At 40.6% G+C, this 23,913-nt stretch overlaps 1 protein-coding gene across 1 annotated transcript in view; it reads left to right on the forward strand.

Annotated features, from left to right (window-relative positions):
* Positions 1-23,913, forward strand: part of TET2 (tet methylcytosine dioxygenase 2) — a 96,206-nt gene that overhangs the window by 39,833 nt on the left and 32,460 nt on the right. The window contains exons 2-3 of the mRNA XM_030564492.1: positions 17,767-21,175; positions 23,073-23,163. Of these exons, the coding sequence (XP_030420352.1) occupies positions 17,812-21,175; positions 23,073-23,163 (3,455 nt within the window). The 5' untranslated portion in view covers positions 17,767-17,811. The remainder of the gene's footprint in view (positions 1-17,766; positions 21,176-23,072; positions 23,164-23,913) is intronic.

The raw sequence follows: 23,913 nt of genomic DNA on the forward strand, positions 1-23,913 counted from the left end.
GGGGGGGTGGCAGGAGAGTTAACCTGCTATTGTTACAGCTGACACCTCAGGTAACTATAATGATAAAGTCTCTGGGTAAAATCCTGACTCTATTGAAGTCAATGGGAGTTTTGCTAATGATTTCAACGGGGCCAGGATTTCGCTTTCTATCTTTCCAGTTTGTTCAATTAGCATATTTGATAGCACTTTGTTTATAGTCAGTTTCACTGCGCAGGATTTTCATACTACACCCAGCCGTTAAAACAGGACAGAAAAATGTAGTTGTGAACCACAAATGAGTAGGGAGTTTCAGGAGGAGGTACAGCACCTGAAACTATTTTCAATCCACTTCTAGAAATTAAATTGTTTTCAAGTTAATAGCTTTCATTTAAGATTTTCCTACACATAGAAAAGTTGCCGTTCCATTCACCAGGCCCATTATAATTGCTCTGTTTCATCTCTGAAATTCTGGATATAGATGACTATGGTTAGAACCATTGTCTTTAGTTTTGCCCCTACCACAATATGCATGTTTGTGTGGGTGGAACGTGCCGTTTCACATACATGACAAATAGAGTAGTTAGATGTACAGTTATCAATGTTTCATGCTACCACGATTCAATGTGCATGTTCAAATGCAGATGTTGTGCATATAAATGATTGTACATGCAAAATGTGTGTGTGTGCTAGCCTACAAGCTGGCTGATTGCAAAATGCCACATCCTGCTTAAGTTTAACTGGACTGTAAACAGGGATGGGGGTGGTGATATGGTTTTCTAGCCTTATGCTGGTTAGACAGCTCCCAGACCTATGAGTTCTTGAAACAGACTCTTACTATTTAGAATCCAGTAGTCACAATCCCAGTTCCCTGGTGTGAAATGCAAACGTTTGTCAAAGGAATTGGCTAAATTTGGCATTATGCTTTGCAGATTATCAACAATATCCAATGTGTATATATAAATTCTAATCCTAAAGGGACAACAGTTTGTAATGAACACTTCCAAAATTAGTATTACCTGAACTTTGTACTATATTATCCTGTAAACTAATAACACTATCAATTTGTATTAACTTCTGTAACCTATAAGAAACATAATTCTCCAAAGTTAACTATCTGATGGCCTGTTTTAGTTGGAACGTGACGTGCTGACCATGTGCTGGGGCATGCTGTTAATCCACAGAGCCATTCAGTAACCCCAGCATACTGCAAGATGGAGGAAGGTTTTCCAGTTACAGTTAGACCCAGTGTTACGGCCTTATACATCCTGCAGTTGGTGATTCAGGAAAGTAGTAATTCAAGTTAGGCCATCTTCAAAAGTAATAAGGTAGATTAGATGGGAGGAAAGTATTCTGGTGCAAGTCTGAAAGATAAGGGTTATCAATCCTGAGATGTGTAATGCTGTTCTGATATAGGCCTTGTCTACACAGGCAGCTGTGCATAAGGTATGTGTAACTACACGCCGTGGTGAAAAGCAGGCTGTATCCACACTGTGGCTACATGTGGCAGTGAAAGGCTCTGGCCGAAGGGAGGTAAAGTGGGGAAAAGGTTCCAGCTGGTCTCCCACCTCTGGAGCCTTTCCCCACTGTAAGGTGCTGGGGGAGCTTTTCCTTCCAGAGAGCACCTTTCCCTGCTGCTGGAAAGGCTCTGGCAGCAAGGAGGCAGTGGGAACCTACATTGCTAAAAACAGCAGTGTAGATTAGAGTAGGAATAATGTTCATTGTTAGTGCAAGGCTCTATGCCTGACTCTGTCATACAGTATAGTATTTCCTCAGTAAGTGCACGTCTCATGTGCACTCAGTACTTCCCGCTCTGCATTTCCCAGAGTTACGCAAGTGGCCATTCTGATGGCTCTGAGTGATACAGCAGCAGTGCTTCCCAGGGTATGGTAGCAGCATTGTGCACTAGTTAGAGAAAAATAATGAGATTGGGCTGCTGGGTTCTCATCTCAGCACTGTGCAACTCTGAGAAAGAGACAATCTTTTTCTGTGCCTTAGTTTACCAAATTAATAAAAGGACATAATGGCCACCACACAAGAGAGTTGAGGTTAAGTTAATGTTTGTAAAGTGCTCTGAGGTCTTTGGCTAAGAGGTGCTGTATATATACACAACATATTCTTTTCATAAATGAGTAAAACCACTCAAAATACAAGCTAAACCGTCACTGCGATCTTCATGAACTCAAGCATCTGTCTGTTTACAGCAACAGTAAAACTACAAACACACATTTGGACATAATTTATCATTGTCCTATGGCCCCTTTACTCTGACTGAAAGGGGCCATAATGCCAAACAATCTGGCTACTGAAGAGTTCTCTTATATACCTGCATGTGCAAGAACTGTCACAATGTCTACATGCCACTGACTCCCCCCCCCCCAATGAATCTCAGGATGCACAGATTATCCCTTTGAGTCTGGCGTGAAGTGGTTTCCATCATATACAGGGTTTACAGTTTGGTTCAATGGCTCTCAGCACCCCCACTGTACAAATTGTTCCAGCACCACAGCTTTGAGTTCTCCATTAACTTATGTGAATATCAGAATAACTAGCAATCTGGTAGCATTAACTGTGCATTAATGCAAAGGGATATCTACTGTTCATTTAAAAAAAAAAGCGGGGAAGTGTTTCTCCTTGTCTCCCCTTGCAGAGTACTAGATTAACTTGTGTGGGTGCTGTAGGAGCATCTCTCTTGTGAAACTTTAAAGTCCAGGTCCTTTGGTGATCAGTATTTTCAGCTCTGAAGGTTTATTGTCAGGGTTTATAATCTCCTTATCTCAGTTTGATATCTCTTGTTGTTTCTTACTATTGTGCCCTGTCTTGCTGAGCTTCAACAAAATAGAACATTCTCCTCCCACCCCACTTCCTTCCCCTCACCCCCATTTTTTTCATTTTAAATGTCCTTTCCCATCTTGTCTCTCCTTCTTTCCTAGTGCTACCTACAGTACTCCAGTACACTGATCTTCCTTCTCATTATGGGTGTAGCTTTTCATTGGTTGTGTATTGGAGAGGCTATTACTGATCAGATCTTCCCATCTTTTCTAATGGTTTCCTTTGTAACCCTGACATAGCATTTCAATATTCGTTCAGGTACAAGCTCTTCCATGCAAGGTCTGTATTTGTAGAATGCCTAGTAAAACGAGACTCCATTCCTGATTTGGCCTTTTATTTGCACATGTGAAATCAAAATAATGCAGCATCATACCAGTATCTGGGACTTGCCTGATTTCCTGCATACTGAAGCTTAAAAAATGAACACAGAGGAGCATCTCTTTTTATCATGAGATTTTTTTTTTACGAAGCTGCGTAACACTTTGCTCACTGTGGGGAATCCATCAATAAAGCAGTTCATCAGCACATACTATTAGAGAAAATAGATTAATTTCTAGCATAGCATGGATGATCATGTTCTTTACATTAACCCACTGATCCTGATGATGCTGGAGCTAGAGCTGCTGTATTTGAGTGTTGTTGGTTTTTACCTACCCCCAGGTAAGTTCTGTGGCATTTTATCTCAACAGCTGCACAGTCATTCATGCAGCGGGAGCAGGGGTAAAATTTGATCAGAAGAAAGTCATTGGCTGGGCTCGCAAAGGCCTTACACTCAAATTGATGGCACTTTTGTGTTTCTGTACATAACACGATAACTTTTGAATGCCACATCCAAACAATTCCAGAATTTCCAGGTGTGTTCTAGGTACTAATGGGCAGGTTCCTTTTGTTGGGGGAAAGTTAGAAAACTGAAAGGAGGAAAATGGGGGACAGATGACGCCCCTGGGTAGCACAACTACAGCTTCAGTCATTATCTGTATCCAACAACTGGTTGATGACCCCCATTACCACCCTCTGGCCTAACAATACTCTGATCTCTATGCATCCTCCCAACAGAGTTTAATATGTAGACACTGTGAATGTCTTTTCTTCCAGACAAATAATGATGATGGGGGAATGGGGGCACGCCTCTGATAGCGGGATGGGGGTACACACATAGCCCCTGAATTTGGGGGAGGAGAATGGGGATATTGGTAAGAAGGGAGAGGAGAGGGCACACATAGTCCTAACCATGAGGGGTTAAGGGGGGAGGAAGAGGAAATGGGAGACTCTGGAATCGTGAGGGAGGAAGTGTGGGATACACGGAATCTGGAAGACTGGGGAACCCTGTTATGTTGGGAGGGAGGGTACACAGATCACCCCTGCCAGGGGGGAGAGGTGTGAATAGGGAGGCACAGAGTCCCTAGCATGGGGAGGAGGAGGATCACTCAGAGCTGCTGGCATTGATGCAGGGAGGAAATATGGATCTTGGTATGGCAGGCGGGGAGTGAGAGACACACAGAACCTCTGAAAGAGATGATATTGGAGGGTGGCACATAGGAGACTTGGGGGTTGGAATTGAGCATGCAAGACTCTACAATCTGAGCAACCTCTTATTGCTTAGTTACCCAAAGTTCTTTAAACACTAGCTGTTGCTCAAAGACACTAATGTTTAATATAAAGCCAAGAAATCAAAGGCATAGAATGCAAGGTCTTGTTTTGCCTGGTTACCTTGGTGTAATGTAAGGCGGAAAAGGAGATTGTTGAAAAAAAGTGGATGTAGCTCTGTTTGAATTGGCCAGTAAATGTGTGTTAATTAAAAAAGAAAAGGCTAGAAACAAAATGTAGCATATTGGATCAGACAGAAACCAAGGCCCCAAACCTGCATTCTGATCCACAGAGGCAGACCCTTCCACTTGTGCAAATCCCCACTGATGTCAGTTGGGTTTTGTATGAACACAGGGGCCTAGTTTAATGCTTCCTACAACTTTGGAAAAGTTTTCATGTGGAGGCAGGGAGCGACACACTTCTTAGTGGTTTTACTCCTCTTTCTCCATTCCCTACTCCCCTTTTTGGTTTGGCTTATTATGATAGCACCTGGAGGCCTCTTGTGCTAAGCACTGTATATGCACATGGTGAGAGCCATTCATACAAGCCACAGGGGATGGTCCCCGTGCACTAGCTCCAGCCTGAGCCCAAATGTCTACGCTGCAATTTTACAGCCCTGCAGCCTGAACCCCATGAGCCCAGGCCAGCCCAAGGTGTTTAATTGTAGTGTAGACAGACCCTATGTGACTTTCTCAGGGTCACCCAGGAAGTCAGTGGCAGAGCCGGAAATTGAACTAATCTATCCCAGTCCAGTGCTTTCAACCACAAGACACTCTCTCCAATCAGAAATGAGAGAAAAAGACCATTTTTTCCCTTCCTATTCCATGTGTGTGTCTAACATGGCTACCATTGAGCCAAATCATAGCTGTAGACAAAGTTAAAATTTTCAAGAATGTTTTATAGAGACCCATTCAAGGCAATCTTCTCCTATGCAGTTGATCAAAAACAAAAAAACAAATAAAAAATACTACAAATGGAACTTAAATTGTTCTCTTTGTGTGGGACATCTCTGTGATATTTTCTCTCTTTTACTCAAAAGTAAGGAAATTGAACAAAAAAACAAAACCAACCCTGTTTGAATCAAGCTTATTCAGCACAGTAAATGTTTGAATTCTTCAACCCAAGTAGTCATGGAACATTTCAGTGTTTATGTTTTTTTCAAATAGTTAGCTATTCCTGTTAGTCTGCCTTTGCAAATGTGGTGCTCTGCCATGACAAACAGCAGCTAGGGAACAAGGCACTACACTGCACCAATTAAAAATAAAAAAATCTCTTTCTCCTCAGAAAACTGTCAGCAAATGAGGTTCCATGGGTCTGAGTAAGAGCAGCAGTTTTGGGGAAGGGGCTGTGGCAAGGGCTAAAGATAGCAGAATTTAAAGACTAGGACCCTGATTAGTAAAACATTTAAGCATGTTTAACTTGAAGTAAATGAGATTTAAGACCATGTTTAAGTGCTTTGCTGAAGAGGGGCCCAAATCCAGGTATCCTTAATGATAATTTCACCTATATGAAGTCTGTTGGTATCCTGTGTGAGTACTACAGGATTTGGCCTTAAATGTGACTGCTGAATAGCACAGAACACAGGAACCAGTCTAGTGAAGTTTGGTATTTTAATTAGTTACTGTACATTCAGCAGAGAAACAGGTATTCAGCCCACACCTGATATGCAGCCCACATAGTATTTATCAGTGAAATTCATGTATTTTGCATATCTGTATTCTTGATATGGGTAAGGAAAAAAATGAGGCCATTATTGTAAAAAACTCAAATCAGCTCAGTACTTTTTTTTATGTTTCTTGAGATAGAATACACGTGCTAAAGGATACAAAACTCATGTCGCTAACTTGTTATATAGTCAAGAAACACCTTTAACAAATTGCCATGAAAGAAAGTCGGATGGATGACCACATTAGTTTAAAATCAGCAGTGCAAGATTTTTTTCCCTGATATCCTCAATCCTGCTATGCACAATCAGTATAACTTCTTTTTTAAAATACAAGTGGACTTCATTATGTAAAATAACTTTTATGATAAGTTTATAAACAAACACAATTAACCAAACCAATAAATGCAGGACCATCACGATTCATACACCACAAACCAAATCAAGAACATGATCTTTTTGCAGGATAGATTTACACTTGTTTGGTCAGCAGTGGGATTGTGTCGTTGATCTCTCTGTGAAGTGCCATGCACACCTGTAGGGATGTGTTAAATATACATTCCCTTATACATATACCAACATGCTCACCAGTAATGGTTCCAAGCAGCATAACTTACAGCTGCACTGCTGCAGTGTTTCTGATCATTTCCTGTATTTTTGTATGGGTCAAAAAAGCCTGACACTGAATACTGCTTATACTTTAATGCAAATACATGATTCTTTTGTACAGCTGGTCTACAGAAATCTGCTGCACACATACTTTTTCACAGAAATGTATATTTCTCTTATTTTGAGCCTAGTAAACAACTATTGGGCTACAACTATGTAAATATTTATTAAGATCCCAAATCATTTGAGCATGTCCTTAAAAGTTAAAAAGAACCTCTGGGTGATGGACTAAGAAGTTCTGAAGAGAAATAATTGACAATGGCACATATGTATTTGCTTTTCATTGTAACATATCCCTTCTTTTTCATTGTCTTTTTGAATGGTATTGTCCTTTAGATAAGTTCATGGAGGATATGTCCATCAATAGCTATTAACCAAGATGGTCAGGAACACAATGCAGTTCTCCGGGTTTCCATAAACCTTTGATTTCCTGAAGCTGGGATTGGATGACAGGACGGATCACTCTGAAGCGTCCAGCTGTGGCCACTGTCAAAAGACAGGATATTGGGCTAGATGAACCAGTATAGTTCATTATGATGATCTCCATTTAAGGCCAGAAAATAGAGATCTCAGAGTCAGATCTAATCTTAAACCCCTACATTTAGAGCTTTAGCCTGCAGGTTGCTAAGCACTCCAAAAAGCAGCTCACCATTCTCACTCCTATTGACTTTAATGGGAGTTGAGGAGACTCCGCACTTTTTAGGGCCACTCTCTCTCACTAGTGTAGTGCCTAGCTCGACAGGCCCCCGAGCTGGTCTAGGCCTCCAGGAACTACCACGAGTAATAACTTCTATGAAGCATTCAGCACTTTGCAGAATTGTGCCCTTTAAAGTGAACCAGATTATTTTTCCCATTAAAATTTTTGATGCTGGTCTGATTTGCTTTGGTTCCCCATATACTGCTTTATTGCACGTTAATTGCATGTAGCCCAGGACAGATCTCACTCATTTTTAGTCTTCCATGTTTAGGCATAGCCAGCTTTCCAGAACATTTTCTTAGTCATCCATACCCATCATGATTTTTTAAGAATATTGGTTGAAATATGTTTTGGATTTCTTACATATCAATTTAACACAAACATTTGTGAGCTAGATGGGGGTTTTTATGATGGGTGGTCTGCTGGATTGTATAATGAGCAGATCAGCTCTTGCTGGCAATTTTCCCTCCCCCCACAGTGAAATTATTAGCTCATTTTGTCATAATCAACCTGGCTAGCCAGCATATTTTTAGGAAACCCAAAATCTAATGTCCCTTTATGCGTTTGACAGCAGTATGCATTTCAGTTTTAATGGCTACACTGAACATTTAGTATCCTGATGACTGTCTCTCCCCTCCCCCGTCTTTCCATTTTTTAAGAAAAAGCAGCTGTTCATTTTCCCAAAGGCTCTATTGAAGTTATATTACCAAATGCAGATTTTTTTTCTTTTGTGCTAAACCAGTTGTAAGTGTTGGAGCTTAAAGCCTGATTACTCTCCTCCCTGTCCCTACCTGCCTTTAAAAAAAAAACAAAAAAAAAACCCTACAAACCTGAAGTTTTGCTGCTGGCGTGATAAGGAACAGCTGTGGTTTGAAACTGCATACAATTACAGTTCTTTCAGGACTGGAACACAACAGCTTTAAGCACACACATGTACACACACACACACACACACACACTCCTTGCTGGAATTTCACTAATACACGCAAGACATTCCTTTAACTTCTTACTTTAGTCGAAGACCGTATTTATCAGACTTCAAGCTGGAAGCCCAGTCCTGCAAACACTTATGATAGTGCTTACAACCATGAGGAGTTCCACTAGGCCTTGCTGGTGGTATTTGTATATTTAAATAAGAAAAAAACAAAGTTCATCTGCTGCCCTTTCATGGAGGAGCAAAGAGGGATGGATGGATGAAGTAATTTAATTAATATTTATTTGCTTTTTTCTTTTGACTTATAATTACTTTATAAACTCAAGATATTTCTCCATGCTCAGACTTTTCAGCTAGAAGAATCATAAGAGTTTAATTCAAACTCAGCACAACACTCAAGTCTCTACCAAAGATAGATTAGATAAATTGACCTCAATGTCCTGAAACAAATAGCACTACTGCTTAAAAATGGTGAGCTTTGTAATTCACACTGCTTCTTTGTGCACCAGAATGATGTCCACGTCCCAGAGAATAATCAATTAGTGAAATAGCATTTTGTGACTCCTGGGCAGAATATAAAGCAAACTTTGTAGAAAACTGACAAAAGTTTGTGTAGCTGTGCTTTGTTTTAATTTAAAATTTGATATATGCTTTTTTAAATATCCCAAAATGTCTTAAGTCCTTCACTAGTACTTCAGCCATTTAAAATTCTCTTAAATCCATGTGGGCTGTTGGAGGCCGTGGAAGATTATGAGCTGAATTGAGTTGGCAGTGAATGGCAGCCTGCCAGAATGAAGAAAAGCTGACTGTTTTCAAAGCTTTGAAAGTATTTTAAAAGGATTGCCAGAGAGGAGAACTGAAGTTCCCTATAGAACCATATCAATATCACCGTTACGAGGATCTACCGTTGGAGCCTAAAAGCCTTAATTAGACTTAAAACACAGTCTGCTATTTTTCTTCTCTTTTAGTTAGTTCTCTATCTCTTCATGCTGCCTCTTGCCATAAAGAGTACATTTTAACATGGGAAAGAATGTGTTTTGAATCATAGGAAATTGAAGGAAGGCCGAAATGTCAGCTCATTCTGGGATTCTAACCCATAACCTTTGTCGACACAGTAGTGCTGAATTTTTATGCTGTTCTAGAAATCGGTGGCTTGAGTGAAGCTTAACTTTAAGACGATACCTTTAAATAGACCTCCTGTCCATAAAGACTACTCTTTTTCCTGGTTCACCACTAAGGCAGTTTCCATAAAGAGACCAGCCACCTGTCTCCCTCCAACTTTTTTCCTAAAACCATTCTAACCAAATGTTTCAGTTTGGCTTCTCAGTGTCAGTTTTTTGCTAAACTGTTGCAGAGGTTTAAAAGGCAATGAAAATAAAACAAGTTGTATGTACTGGAGTAAGCTGAGTGCAAGGGAGAACTAAAAAAATTGTCAGAAGCATTCTGGTGTCCATGGCTTTAACTCCAAACTTTGATTAGTACAATGTCTTAGGTAATGGCCTTCCAGAAAAATAAAAATAAAATGAGGCTCCAGCTCCTGGAAGAGGGAAAAGAAATTATTGCCAGAATGTTAACCTCAGAAAACAAGGTTTCCATCCATATTCGTACAGTCCTGAGAGAATAACATTGTGGCTTCTTGTTAAATATTGATGTAACTTGAAAATTGGTTCTTTTGACTTATAATTAGTGCACAAGTTGGGATTTATGCTGTTTTCTTTGAGATTAGTTGATGCCTGAGATCTTCTTAAACTAGTGTATTGGCTTGTTCAAAAATAAGATTAAGACTTGGGACCAAATTCTCTTTTCCAATCCATATTATAGTCTCCAGAAGCTGAAAATGTCATGTAATTGAATGGATAACAATATCCATACCAAATATTTGCTTCTACGGTGTTTTGCTGTCCTCCAAAAATGCTGTACCACAGTTCCACATGTCCTCTGCGTTTCTGGTGGCAGAGCTCCACGAGAGGGTGTGTTTTCCTAAACTGTTTATATTTTACTGTTTGAAAAAAAGGGTGGATCTGGAAACAATTTAGCAAGCATCAATTACAATTGACTTGGGAAGGGATACGTTATTCCTTAGTGATTCCTCAGATGCATAGTTACTATAGAACTTTCTGCTAAATAAGTGGTGCAAATATAAAATCTAAAACAAGGCAATTAGATGAATTTTGATAGTCCATAAGGGATTTGGGACCCAGAAATCCATGGATAGAATATGCTGAATCACATGTTTGTGTATGTATATTCATTCTGTTGCCTCAATGAGAGAGATAAATATTGGTATTTTTAATTATTTTGAGTTCCAAAGCCCATTGGAGTCAATGAAAATCTCAGGGGTTCTGCAGGCTTCTTTTCTATCACACTGTTTGTTTGTTGTGCACATGAGACCACTGAGGAGATAGCAAGATGATTTGCACTGCGATGCCATCAATATATGGATGGCATGAGGCTTATAACTAATCTAGATGATGTGATGTATCTGTTTTTCCAAGTGCTTAACTGAGATGGGAACTTAAATGAAAATGTTGCTCAATCGAGAGAAGTCAAGAGTGATGCTAGTAGGTTGGGGTATGTTGGTGACTTCTTGAGGGCGTGGAAGGACTGGTGCCTGCCCATATTTCTTTTGGGGAAGTTGTCAAAGAGCTTCATTGCTTGGTGAATTTGGATCTGACTGCTTTTGGATTCTCAGCGGGTGCTGGTGGTCAAAAGCACCCCTTTTTCATCTGTTAAGGCAACTGTGGTCATTTCTTCAGGCATAGAATTTATCCATGCCATCGTTGCTTATAGATTACAATAATCCATTATGATGTACATAGGACTACTCAAGGACTACACAGAAGTTCAAACTGTGGCTGCTGGACTGTTTGGCTGCTTCAGGGATAATTTTGTAGCAAGACTCTGAAAATTGCATTAGCTTATCTACCAGATGCAATTCAGGAAAAAACTCTCATTGGCTTCAAGAGCTTTTCGCCCAAGTAAAGCCTTCAGGATTTAGCCCATGGTTTGTAATGGTTTATGATGTTACAGAGAAGGGCTGTTTTGAGCTTTTTCCCTTTCTTTGCTGAAATTCAGAAATTGTTACTTCTGTAGCTTCTTTCAACCAGAAGACTCTCAAAGTGCTTTACAAGCTAGATAGAGGCATGAGGTTGCCCACCACTGAAATTCAGCCACTTCTGGGGTAGGATAGGCTACTGTTTAATTGTGCACAGTAACACTAAACAAGTTAAGTCAGGAAGTGAGCCTACTATTGTATTCAATTGATATTAGAAGGGGAATTAAAGTAGGCAGAATTTAATTATCCAAACTGGAATTTGGCCAGGGCACCTAGATAAACAGAAACTCTTATAGAAACTTCCATGGGAATTTAATGACTGCAAATGATTTAGACCTCTATTTCATCCAAATGTGTATAGCAGTACAGTGACCCAAGCATCATGTTGGGGCAGGGCAGTAGTTTAGTATTGACATAGAAGGGACTGTCAGACCATTGCTATCATCTGTAGTTCCTTCACTTTTACTTTGTGTTCTCCCATTCAGCTACTGACCAAGTCCAACCCCATTTATGTTGGAGATCACAGCCCAAGGAGGTCTGGCTGCATAAATATACTGTGAATGGCTGGGCTATCAGCAAGACACCTTGGAGAAGATGAAGTATGTTCTCTGCTCTGTTTCTAGTTGATACGGATGGGCTATAGTACCACCCATCTTAATTCTGTCAGCCAGCAAGTGTTCATGGACATCCTAACAGAGAACAGTTACTGCTCTTCCTAACTGGAGTCTGGCCAGCCCTTGTGGAAGTGCCAAAGGAGATGGGAACTCACCTCAATTTTCTTCCTACTCCTCCTGCACTAGATGTATGTACAGGGGCTGGTTAGAATCTGATCATGGATGTTTACTCAAGCAAACTTGTTTGCATTCACAAAGTCCCTAGCTAGCACATCATAAAATCATAGAATATCAGGGTTGTAAGGGACCTCAGGAGGTCATCTAGTCCAATCCCCTGCTCAAAGCAGGACCAATTCCCAACTAAATCATCCCAGCCAGGGCTTTGTCAAGCCTGACCTTAAAAACCTCTGAGGAAGAAGATTCCACCACCTCCCTAGGTAATGCATTCCAGTGCTTCACCACCCTCCTAGTGAAAAAGTTTTTCCTAATATCCAACCTAAACCTCCCTCACTGCAACTTGAGACCATTACTCCTTGTTTTGTCATCTGGTACCACTGAGAACAGTCTAGATCCATCCTGTTTGGAACCCTCTTTCAGGTTGTTAAAGCAGCTATCAAATCTCCCCTCATTCTTCTCTTCTGCAGACTAAACAATCCCAGTTCCCTCAGCCTCTCCTCATAAGGTCATGTGCTCCAGCCCCCTAATCATTTTTGTTGCCCTCCGCTGGACTCTTTCCAATTTTTCCAGATCCTTCTTGTAATGTGGGGCCCAAAACTGGACACAGTACTCTAGATGAGGCCTCATCATTGTCAAATAGAGGGGAATGGTCACGTCCCTCGATCTGCTGGCAGTGCCCCTACTTATACAGCCCAAAATGCCGTTAGCCTTCTTGGCAACAAGGGAACACTGTTGACTCATATCCAGCTTCTCGTCCACTGTAACCCCTAGGTCTTTTTCTGCAGAACTGCTTCCTAGCCATTCGGTCCCTAGTCTGTAGCAGTGCATGGGTTTCTTCCGTCCCAAGTGCAGGACTCTGCACTTGTCCTTGTTGAACCCCGTCAGGTTTCTTTTGGCTCAATCCTCTAATTTGTCTAGGTCCCTCTGTATCCTATCCCTACCCTCCAGCATATCTACCACTCCTCCCAGTTTAGTGTCATCTGCAAACTTGCTGAGAGTGCAGTCCATGCCATCCTCCAGATCATTAATGAAGATTTTGAACAAAACCAGCCCCAGGACCGACCCTTGGGGCACTCCACTTGAAACCGGCTGCCAGCTAGACATGGAGCCATTGATCACCACCTGTTGAGCCGGACGATCTAGCCAGCTTTCTATCCACCTTATAGTCCATTCATCCAGCCCATAGTTCTTTAACTTGCTGGCAAGAATTCTGTGGGAGACAGTATCAAAAGCTTTGCTAAAGTCAAGGAATGACATATCCACTGCTTTCCCCTCATCCACAGACCCAGTTATCTTGTCATAGAAGGCAGTTAGGTATGACTGGCCCTTGGTGAATCCATGCTGGCTGTTCCTGATCACTTTCCTCTCCTCTCAGTGCTTCAGAATTGATTCCTTGAGGACCTACTCCATGATTTTTCCAGGGACTGAGGTGAGGCTTACTGGCACAATACAAATAGTTAATAAAATATGAACCTCAGGAATTGGCTCAAAATAGAGAAGTTATCAAAAGAGAGTAAATCAAGATAATTAAGGTTACTTTTGGAGGGAAAAAAAAGTTTTTCCTGTCATCTAATTGTACATGAGGGACTCTTATGTATTCTGTGCTCAAGAAGATTGCAGGAGCACTCCAAAGAGGCACTTACACATCTTTTGAAAAACAAAACCAAGCCAACAATAATATACTTCTAACTCTTTATCTCTCATTTGTGCCCCGTATGGGGCAAGAAATACATGTATGTCCCTGGGTACTTCAAGAAGTCAAACAGTGGTGGACAGAATTACAACTTGGTGGAATGTGAGATGCTGATCCATTTCCACAGTAATGTGCTATTTTTAAGTCATGCATCATGGCATCTTCAAAGAGGCCAGTCATAATTATGATGGATTAGACTGCAGAGTCAGTCCTAGATGCAGTAATTGTTTCACAGATGCTGCTGATGTGACTTGAATGTCTAATAAATTATGGCTGGGAAAAAATAAGTAGAACTGCTAAGTGTATTGGCTCAAACAACTGTTACTGGAAGCGAAAAAATAAACTATCCTTAGTAAAGGTGAGTTTTCTTTAAAAGAAAAGTAATTCACCCCACCACAAACAATTCTATTCAACAGTAGCATCTAAAGCAAATGCCTGGTGTACTAGCTGAAATAAATACCAGAGGTATGCCATTGCTTGGTATTTCCTAACTTTAAATTGCATTACAAAAAATTAGTGTGATTTGTCTGAGCACCTTTTATGGTTTGTAATAAGCTGAGACTCAGGAGGATTGTGAATAACTGAGTTTAGACATGGGGAATCAAGAGTAAGGCAAAGTAACCCCAATCCTACAGTTATTCTGAAGAAAGGAAGCTTTTTAAAGGCTTTTTAAACCAGTGAGTTCATACTACGCTTTGAAGAGTCAAATGGTTTAATCCTGCTTTGGAATGCCTTCACCACCTCCTTTTATGCTGGAGCCAATCAGAATCCAAGGGACTGGTTGATTTGTAGTGTGAGGATTTTGAGAAGCCTGTGAAGAGTGCATGTATTTTTTGTCATATAGTAAGGAAGGAAATACGTGGCTTTCAAGGATCATGAGTTTCCCTGCAGAGGAGCAGGCACACTTTGCACGGAGGTTTGTATGCCGAGCTTAGATATAAGCCACACACTTCTCAAGTAGTAAGGCTCTTTTATCCATCAACAAAACACAGAGCAAAAGGAGCTTTTGAAAACTTGTAACAAGAGTTAAACTTTACCCTCTGTGATAAAGTAGAATTCAACCACCAGTGTTAAAATACTGATATGCTTTGAGGACCATGGAGAGGATTCCCCTGGCTCAGTCACACAAACTAATACCTTGTTTTCATAGAAATAAAAAATAATCTGATAGGACAGTGTCAATTACTGTTCTTTGTACTTTGCTCAGAATACTATGTCATTTAGCAGCTTAAACACTCATCTTTCACCTCTGGGAGTTGTTGTTCAGCTGCAAGCTAAGGTATCAAAAGAGAGCAGGTAGGGAATGGAAAGGAAGGAATTTCAGGTTAGGGTTAATGTCTCTTTCTTGAACCCCCTTGGGAGGGAACGTAATTCTGCAGCATCCTTTACTTTGCATTTTTGCTTCAAAGAACTATATGGAATGAGGGGAACTTAGAAAGTTTCCGTGATGTGCCAGTATAACAATGATATCTATTATGCTTTGGAATAGTCTCCCCAGGAAAGTTACAAATGCCTTTTCACCTGGGACTTTTAAAGCTAGCCAGGCCAAGATGCTGGAATATATACTGTACACAGAAGAATCCTGCTTTATTAGGGGGGCAGACTAGAAATGATCTTCTCCATCTCTAGTTTCTGTTTTTCAAATTACTTTTTATAAACTGACTTTGTTAGAGGTGGGGTTTGGGAAGCAACGTGACCGTAGCATATTTTTGTTGTATGAAGAATAATCCGAGCACACGGAAAATAGGGTTGAAAGCACATTTAAGAACAAATGGGGGGGGGGGTGGTTATCGTATGTCCAGCTGTCCTGTTTTGACTAGCATGCACCTGTGATGTTTCGATTGTCCCTATTTTGAAGTCAGCACCCTGAACAAAAAGGGAATCCCAGTAATCTTATATATGCTATCAATTCTGCTTATAGTAATTTTACATGGCCCCAAGAGCAATTCTTATTTAAGAGCTTTTCTGAATTCTATTACTCACTTGAGCTTAGTAAGGCAATAATACTCTGGAATTCAGTGCATATTGTATAAATTAGGTGTAATTTGATATTGTAAAAAAAATTAGAGAAGGATAAATAATCCTGTTCTGTGCTCTTGGAGGCAAGTCTACTGTGATAGGAGAAATTTTCAAATGTAATAGTCCTCTCTGTGGAGTGGTAATATCAGCCACTTGTGAGGCTCAAGCTTGCTTAGCAGTCCAAGCAAGTATGAATTAATAATAGAGAGCCCTTCATATTCCCTTTCTATGCAAACTAGAAATAATGTCTTCATTGCAAAAATTTGCCCGAGTCAAAATTTTTACCTTAGATTCATTTGTATCTCTATTACATTATGTATTTATTATTTGCTTCATTTTCCTAACTTTCCCAATATGAAATCCTTCTAACATCTGCAAGGTGCTCGGCCAGTCTGTCTTCTGTCATTTGGGCTGTTGGTGGAGAACGAGAAAACCAACAAAGAACAAATTATGGAGAGAATGCAACAACAGCTTTCTCTACTTTTTCTGTCATTCTGAACCTTCAGTTGATTTGCCTAATCAGAATTGGACGGGTGGAATTTGTTGACTACACCCTGGCAGCACTTTTATCCAATGTGAAACCTTTTTATATAAATACAAGGTAAATATTTTTTTGAATATTAAGATATTTATTGAAGAGAAGGATTTCCAAACGACCCAACTCAAATCCAAGATACACAGATTTAGGCTTTGCTGCGAAACAAAAACAAAAATACAATTCTAAAGGCAGACTCGCAGGCTGCATTCATAATGTCAAGCAAGAACAGTCTGTTGCAGATGAATACCATGATTTTATTTTTTTTCCCTTAAATAAATGCATTATGGTAATGTTACTATTGTAACAATAAGGAATGAGTGTAGGGATTCCAGTAGAGAGTAGTCAGTTTTTGTTTTATTTTCTCATGCGTGTATTTTGCTAAGGGTGAGATCTTTGGAAAACCAACTTTAAATGACCTTGTCAAACAGCTGACAAGTAAAAGGGCGGGTGTGCCTCTCTAACCAGCAAGCTTGGTGGCAATAATCCTTCAGATCAGACAAAAGAGGCTTGGCGTACTATAATCAAACAACAGGATTAGCTCTAAGTCTGGGAACTACAGTTTCTGCATGATTTTCCACCTTACTTGGAAGAAAAATCATTACAGAAAAGTACAGGCGAAGAATATGCAAGCAGTAAATACTTACATTTTCATTAAAATGATTATTAATCATGCAAGAGATTTAGCGTTAAGATAAGTATATTTCTGTTTGAACAGCATTTTCTCATCCCCAGTTTATTTTTGCATGCCCTTTTCTATACTAATCTGAGTTTCTCACCTGTGCATCCATTGTTAGGAACTTACTTAGGGCTGAAAATGTTCTTATCAAATTTGAAAACACACTTGAACTAATCGTGTGCTGAACTTTAGAAAGCATGTCAAATTAAAATGTGAACTAAGACAGTATGTTGCTATAAGGTACAGTGGTTTAACGTTAACAAACCAAGCATTTTTCCTGCATTTTAAAAGCAAGTCCGTCTAGTTCAGTTTCACTCTGCTTGCATACCACCACCAGCGTCACATTTTCATGCCCAATGATATTGTTTCAGTTCAAGTTTCATCCTTGATTTATTAAAAATAAATTATACTGCAGCATAAATAAATGATACTTTATAATAACAAAGTCCAATGCTATTGAAAACACCCTCAGAAAACATTGGGTTTGATTAAACAGGGAGAGACCACTGTATCGTGGCATGCTGTGCCTAGGTAGGTCAGGAGGGCAGATGCTCAAATATTGTGTCTGGTCAGTGATTTGATCTGTATCAAATAAAACTAAACTTACACCCGTTTCCCTCTCTTTTTCTCTTTCAGATACGTTAAAAGGGCAGCCTTGTGGATGGCCCCGGAGCAGGCCAGATGGAACAGGATAGAACCAACCATGTTGATGGCAATAGATTGAGCCCATTTTTAATACCACATCCTTCTCATGTTTGCCAGGTGGAGCCTTTGTCTGTGAAGCTGCAGAATGGAAGTTCACTAACAGAGAGAACCCATGCTGAAGTAAATGGTGACCATAAGTGGCTACTTTTTAAGAACAGCTATGGAATACCTCGCGTGAAGGGAAACCCAAATAACCGTACCAGCCCTGACCTCCTACAGGAAAAGAGAGTGTATTCCAAGTATATGCAAAATGGTGGGATAAAACGCACTTTTAGTGAGCCTTCTCTATATGGCCTTCATCAGAACAAGAAAATTAAACAAGATGAAGAGGTAAATGGCAAAAAAGATGAGCCAGGGGAAAACAATGAAAAACCAACTGTCTCCAATTCATGCAATGAGAAGGAATCTCTGAGTTTTACTGGACAAGAAAATGCAGCTTCTGATTTTATACAGTCTTCAAGATACAACTGTGATGGTTCAGAAAATCCTGAAGATCTCCAGATTCAGAATGAGCAAGAGAGGGAAAACATTAATTGCCACAACAAGAACATTGTCTTACTACTTAAGAACAAGGCAGTGCCAATGCCTAATGGTGCTACAGTTTCTGCCTCTTCCATGGAAAACATGCATGGTGAACTCCTGGAAAAAACACTGTCTCAATATTATCCAGACCATGTTTCCATTGCAATGCAGAAAAACACATCTCACATAAATGCCATTAACAGTCAGGCTACTAATAAGTTGTCCTATGAGACAACACATTCATCCCATACCTCAGGGCAGATCATTTCCCCACAGACCTCAAACTCTGAGCTGCCTCAAGTGCCAGCTGTAGTGGCTACTGAGGTCTACAATATGGAAGACTCCAGTAAACCACCTGTATTACCAGGTAGCTATTCACTTCAGAAATCAGAACTACAGCTACAGCAACAGAACCCAGGCTATGATACACAACAGTTACCTATAGGAAACGGTAGTGTTCATGGAAATATGGGGCGGGCACCCAACCAAGATCTCTCACTAAGTTCCAGCAGTAATCTGCATGCTCACAACAATAGCCTGGAGCGGGTTTCAGAGCAAGCAGAAAAAAATGGTGCTTTGTTTAAAAAAATGGTGCACAACTCAATGTCTAATAAGGGTTCCTTCACTCCTCCTCCAGCTTCTGCTCCTCCCTCAGCTCCAGAAATGAACAGCACTCTGTCCATTGCTGTTACAGAAGGACATCACCCCTATGACAACAGAAATGTTGAAACTCTTTCTATAGAAGTGAAGAGTGAAAGGCAGCAGGCGGAACTGATGTCCAAGAGTCCTGACCTTGCCCAGCAACAACCTAACTCTCAACAGAAGCCTCCACAGAAGCCTGAGGTGTCACAACAGGGTGGCAGTGAAAGTGATCTGCCAGTTGCCATGATGACCTCCATTCAACAATGCACAGAAGAAATAAAGCCAACGTCAGAACCTCACATCCAAGATCTGCAGGTAGTTGGGAACAATGGAGAGTTGCAGCAACACTATCAGCAGCCCCTGGGACAAAAAGAACACGAGATCCCTCCTAAGAAAGGAAAAGACCAAGCGAAGCAGCAGCCTCAACATTATCCAAAACCAGGTTGGATAGAATTGATTTCCACTCATTTCCACCATAGAGACTCCCCACAGAAGCCCGGTGAGGCTTTATTGAGGTCAATTCTCCAGTTCCAGCCAAATCCAATGGAACAGATGCATTCAAATCAGTATACTGGGAATTCTGATGCATTAAAAGAGCCTTCAGGACAATCCCATAGCCAGAAAATAATACAACAGGAACAAATGCCTCAACCGTGCAAAAGCGAGGCAGCACAACTGCAAGTCCATCCTATCGCTGACCAGCAGCTGCAGTCCCAAAAGCACTCTCCCCAGCCACAGCTCACAAAGATGAATTCTCTGGTGAAGTCCTGCGTGCAGCAACACCATATGCAACAGCAACTTCATTTCCAAGCAAGACAAGAACAACAAACTGAGCAGCCTTTGGCAGCCCTGTTAAAACAGCAGCACTTAAATCCCCAGACAACAGAGAATGAACAATTCTTACATTCAAACATTTTACAACAGATGTTGCAAAAACAGGCACAGCAGACACAACTGTCACACAGTCCACAGTTAACCCCCAACCACCACCACCAGCAAGGCCTGCAAAGGAAAAGCAAAGAACTGTCTCAGACCTTTTCCCATTCCCAAAGTGACAATGAACAGCAAATAGATGGGGCATCCTACAGTCAGCTTAAACGAGAAGAATGTTTTCAAACCGAGAATAAGTATATAAAACCAACTGAGTTCCCTCATAACCCTCAGCTTGGACTAGAGCAGGAACAAAGTAGCAACAGTAAAACTTCAGTTTACAATCAGATTCTGAAAACAAATACTAATCTGCAGCATCCTGGCCGTAAGCACTTGGTTTCTGAGAAGAAGGAAAACACCATAAATGCTGAACTCTTTGGAGTAAACAAAATGCAGGACTTGCAACATATGCAATTTTATCCAAATAGTATGACCCCAAAGCAAGAGGTGCATCATTGCTTTCAAAAACAAGAGCAACAATCTCAACAGGCTTCAGTTATACAGCGACCACTCCAACAACCAGAGAGATGTGGTGGGAATTTGAAACAAGATATGTCCAGCCAGCAAGCTACACCAATTCAGCAAAGGTACTTACCACACAGCCAACAAACTCTCCTACAAGACCAGAAAGGGTGTCACCTTCATGCTCAACCCCACAAGGATTTTCAAAACCATGCTGCTCTCAGGTGGCATCTCTTACAAAAGCAAGAGCAGCAAATACACCAACAACTCAAACCTGAAATTTGTCCCAGTGTGATGCGCAAGCCTATAAAAGTTGAGGCTGGCTCAAAGTCTAATATCTGCATGCATCTATCAACCGGACAGCTGGAAAACAAAACATGGAAAAAAACAATTAAACAAGAGAATCAGCACTTCAGTTGTGAGAACATGCAACAAAAGAGTATCATTGAGACAATGGAACAGCAGCTGAAACAGATTCAGGTCAAATCACTGTTTGATCACAAAGCTCTTACTATCAAATCACCTAAGCATGTGAAAGTTGAAACAGCAGGTCCTATCACTATCCTATCAAGAAATTCTATTGCTGCAGAATTTGACAGCCACACCTCAGCCTTAGATCAACAAGCAATTCCTTCTGCTGAAAAAACCCCAACTAAAAGAACAGCTGGATCTGTTCTAAATAATTTTTTAGAGTCACCTTCCAAGTTATTGGATACTCCTGTAAAAAATTTATTGGACACACCTGTCAAAACCCAATATGATTTCCCATCATGCAATTGTGTTGGTAAGTGACAAGAAATGTACTAAAATTACATTGTTAATTCACAATTCGGAAGGTGGCTTTCAAAGTTGTTGGGGTTTTGTTTGGTTTGGTTTTTTGTTTGGTTTTATTTTGGGTTGATTTTTGAGAATGCCAGCCATTAGCAAGGGAGAGTTTCAGTTTCTTTCCAGCAACAGTAGTTTTTATACTAAAATTAGAGCACCACCATATGTTTCTTACAAAGCAGTTATCTGTCTGGTTTGTGTGCTAGTATTAATGTATGGCATACAAATCTAATATACAGTAGATTCTTCAATCTGTTTCTCTCTTTATATCCAGTCTCCTTCAGACACAGGCATATATTATGCAAACACATCTGATAAAAAGATCAGCTTCACTATTTAATTTGATGCAGTATTATTTAAGTCAAGGTTGGAGATATTGTTTGTATGAAATATGTCTTGGGGCCAAAACCTGGGTTCCTCACTCCATTTTTACTCAGATACACGGTCAAATTACTGAGCCTTTGACTAAGGGCTGACTGAAAACAGAGGGTTGGATTTTGCATAACCCTTTACATAGATGCCTTCTTCCTTTCTTCCCTTCCACTCCCCTGGTAATGAACAGTGTCAGGGCCAAGCAGAATTTCAGTCACTGTGCTTTAGGAAGTACAGGGATGTTCCATTTCTGCTCTCCTCCACGAGGCTGCAAAGAGGCAAGACCATGGATCCCCTCCCACTCTGCACAAAGCAGGACTGGCACTGTAGGAAGAACAGAAGTGTAGTAGCTGGCATGTTCCTCCTTTTCATTCTGCCACACACTGTTTTGTGTGGAGAAATGAGTCTCCACGCTGCCTCTTACTATGGGCACATTTTGAAGTCATTTTTCTGGAGAAATGATTCTTTGCTGTGTTGGACTGAGACAAAATGTACAGTTCCTCATTGTGAAGACAAATAGCTTTATTGTGACCGCTCTGATTTATATGTATATACACATATGTACACAGAGAGAGAGAGAGAGCCTGCCCCAGGGTATAAAGTTGAAAATATAGTTCTCTACAAATGCAAAGTTGATCTTATTTTGAGTTGAATCTCAGGAAAACTTAACACGAGGGCGAAGGGAGAAGGTACTGTAATGCATTACCATACTGCAAGGGGAAATACAAAACTGGAAGCTGGTTTCTTGTTTCTACTTGCCATACTTTGAGAAGCCTTGTAGAAATGGAATGGGGAAATCAAAACTCTGCATTTGTAGTTTTAACTTGTCGTTGTTACTTACAGTGTAGATCGCCCTGCATTTTCACATAATGGATATATTAAGATAATTTCTCCAATGTATTCAACACAAAGAGGCTTTTCTTCAACATCTACCCAGTCTACCCCACCCCTTTTTCAGCTAATACAGCAATTGTGAACTTAACAAGAAGAGTCCGCTCTCCACTCAAGCTGTGTTTAACTTTAGGGGCCACATTTTCAAGCTTTAGGTGTATAAGTTACACATACATGCAAAAAACAGATACGTGATAGCCCCCTGAAATGATGTTTGCCAAAGTGACCACAAAAGTCCTCCCTTCTAAATACTGGGGTGAGAAATCACTGTCAAGTAACTACTGGGAAATGCTAATTTTTAATTTCACTGTAACTGCAAATATAAAACAAGCATTTATGCTTGCAAAAGGTACAGTGGCGTGCAATATCTACTTGCACACACTGTCACCCATTGTACATGTGTAAATTCATGTTTTGCAAATACACTTGGGCATAATCTGTGGGCCTACCTTAGACATGTATGTGTGAAAGTTTGGCCCCCAAAAATTCATAACAGAGTCCTACCTGGCCAGCTGTGGGTAAGCTTTGCAATGCAATTTCTTATATTAAATAATTATGCTTTAAGGCAATAACCTTGATTTTATTTTAAACAGAGCAAATTATTGAAAAAGACGAAGGTCCTTTCTATACCCATCTAGGAGCCGGTCCTAACGTGGCAGCTATTAGAGAAATCATGGAAGAAAGGTAATTAGGGCAAAGGCACAGGACAGATTAACATTTATCCTTTTGTGTATGTCAGAATTTTTCCAGTCTTTGCACATAAAGTAGTAAACAATTGCAAATGGAGTAATTATTTGTAGGCTTAGCTACTCCAGTGTTACCAGCTTTACATACTGTGCTATTCACCAGAGAGTCACAATATTTGACAGGGCTAATAGTCTGCTGGCTGGCACAGGCTGCCCACTTTGAGACAGATGCCAGCAAACCCAAGCGGGGACAAGTATTCATAAGCCTGCCAAGCAAGTGTTGGCTATGGCTGCAAAAGCAGGCATAGACCTAGTATTCCCAGTGGGGGATGCACATGCCAAGATAGGAAGAAGATGGAGGGATGAGAGCACTGAAAAGCAAACTTCAAGCAAAATGTTATATACAAAAATACTTAAAATGGCTTAATCCTACTCACTTTCTTCCTGCAGTGTGTTCAGTTATAATAATGGGAGCAAAGTAAGATTTGGTCCTGACACTCAATAAGCAATTCTTTAGCAAAACATCTTCCCTTCCATTATATGAAGAGAGCATTATTCAGATTGATAGAATAAATTCTTGTTCGAGTGCTTGCTCATATCCATTCCAGTTGGTGTGCGCGCGCCGCGTGCACATTCGTCGGAGATTTTTACCCTAGCAACACTCGGTGGGCCTGCAGGGCACCCCCTGGAGTGGCGCCGCTGTGGTGCCGGATATATACCCCTGCCGGCTCCTCTGCTCCTCAGTTCC

Source organism: Gopherus evgoodei, chromosome 5 (assembly GCF_007399415.2).
Source record: "Gopherus evgoodei ecotype Sinaloan lineage chromosome 5, rGopEvg1_v1.p, whole genome shotgun sequence".
Classification (NCBI taxonomy): Eukaryota; Metazoa; Chordata; order Testudines; family Testudinidae; genus Gopherus; species Gopherus evgoodei.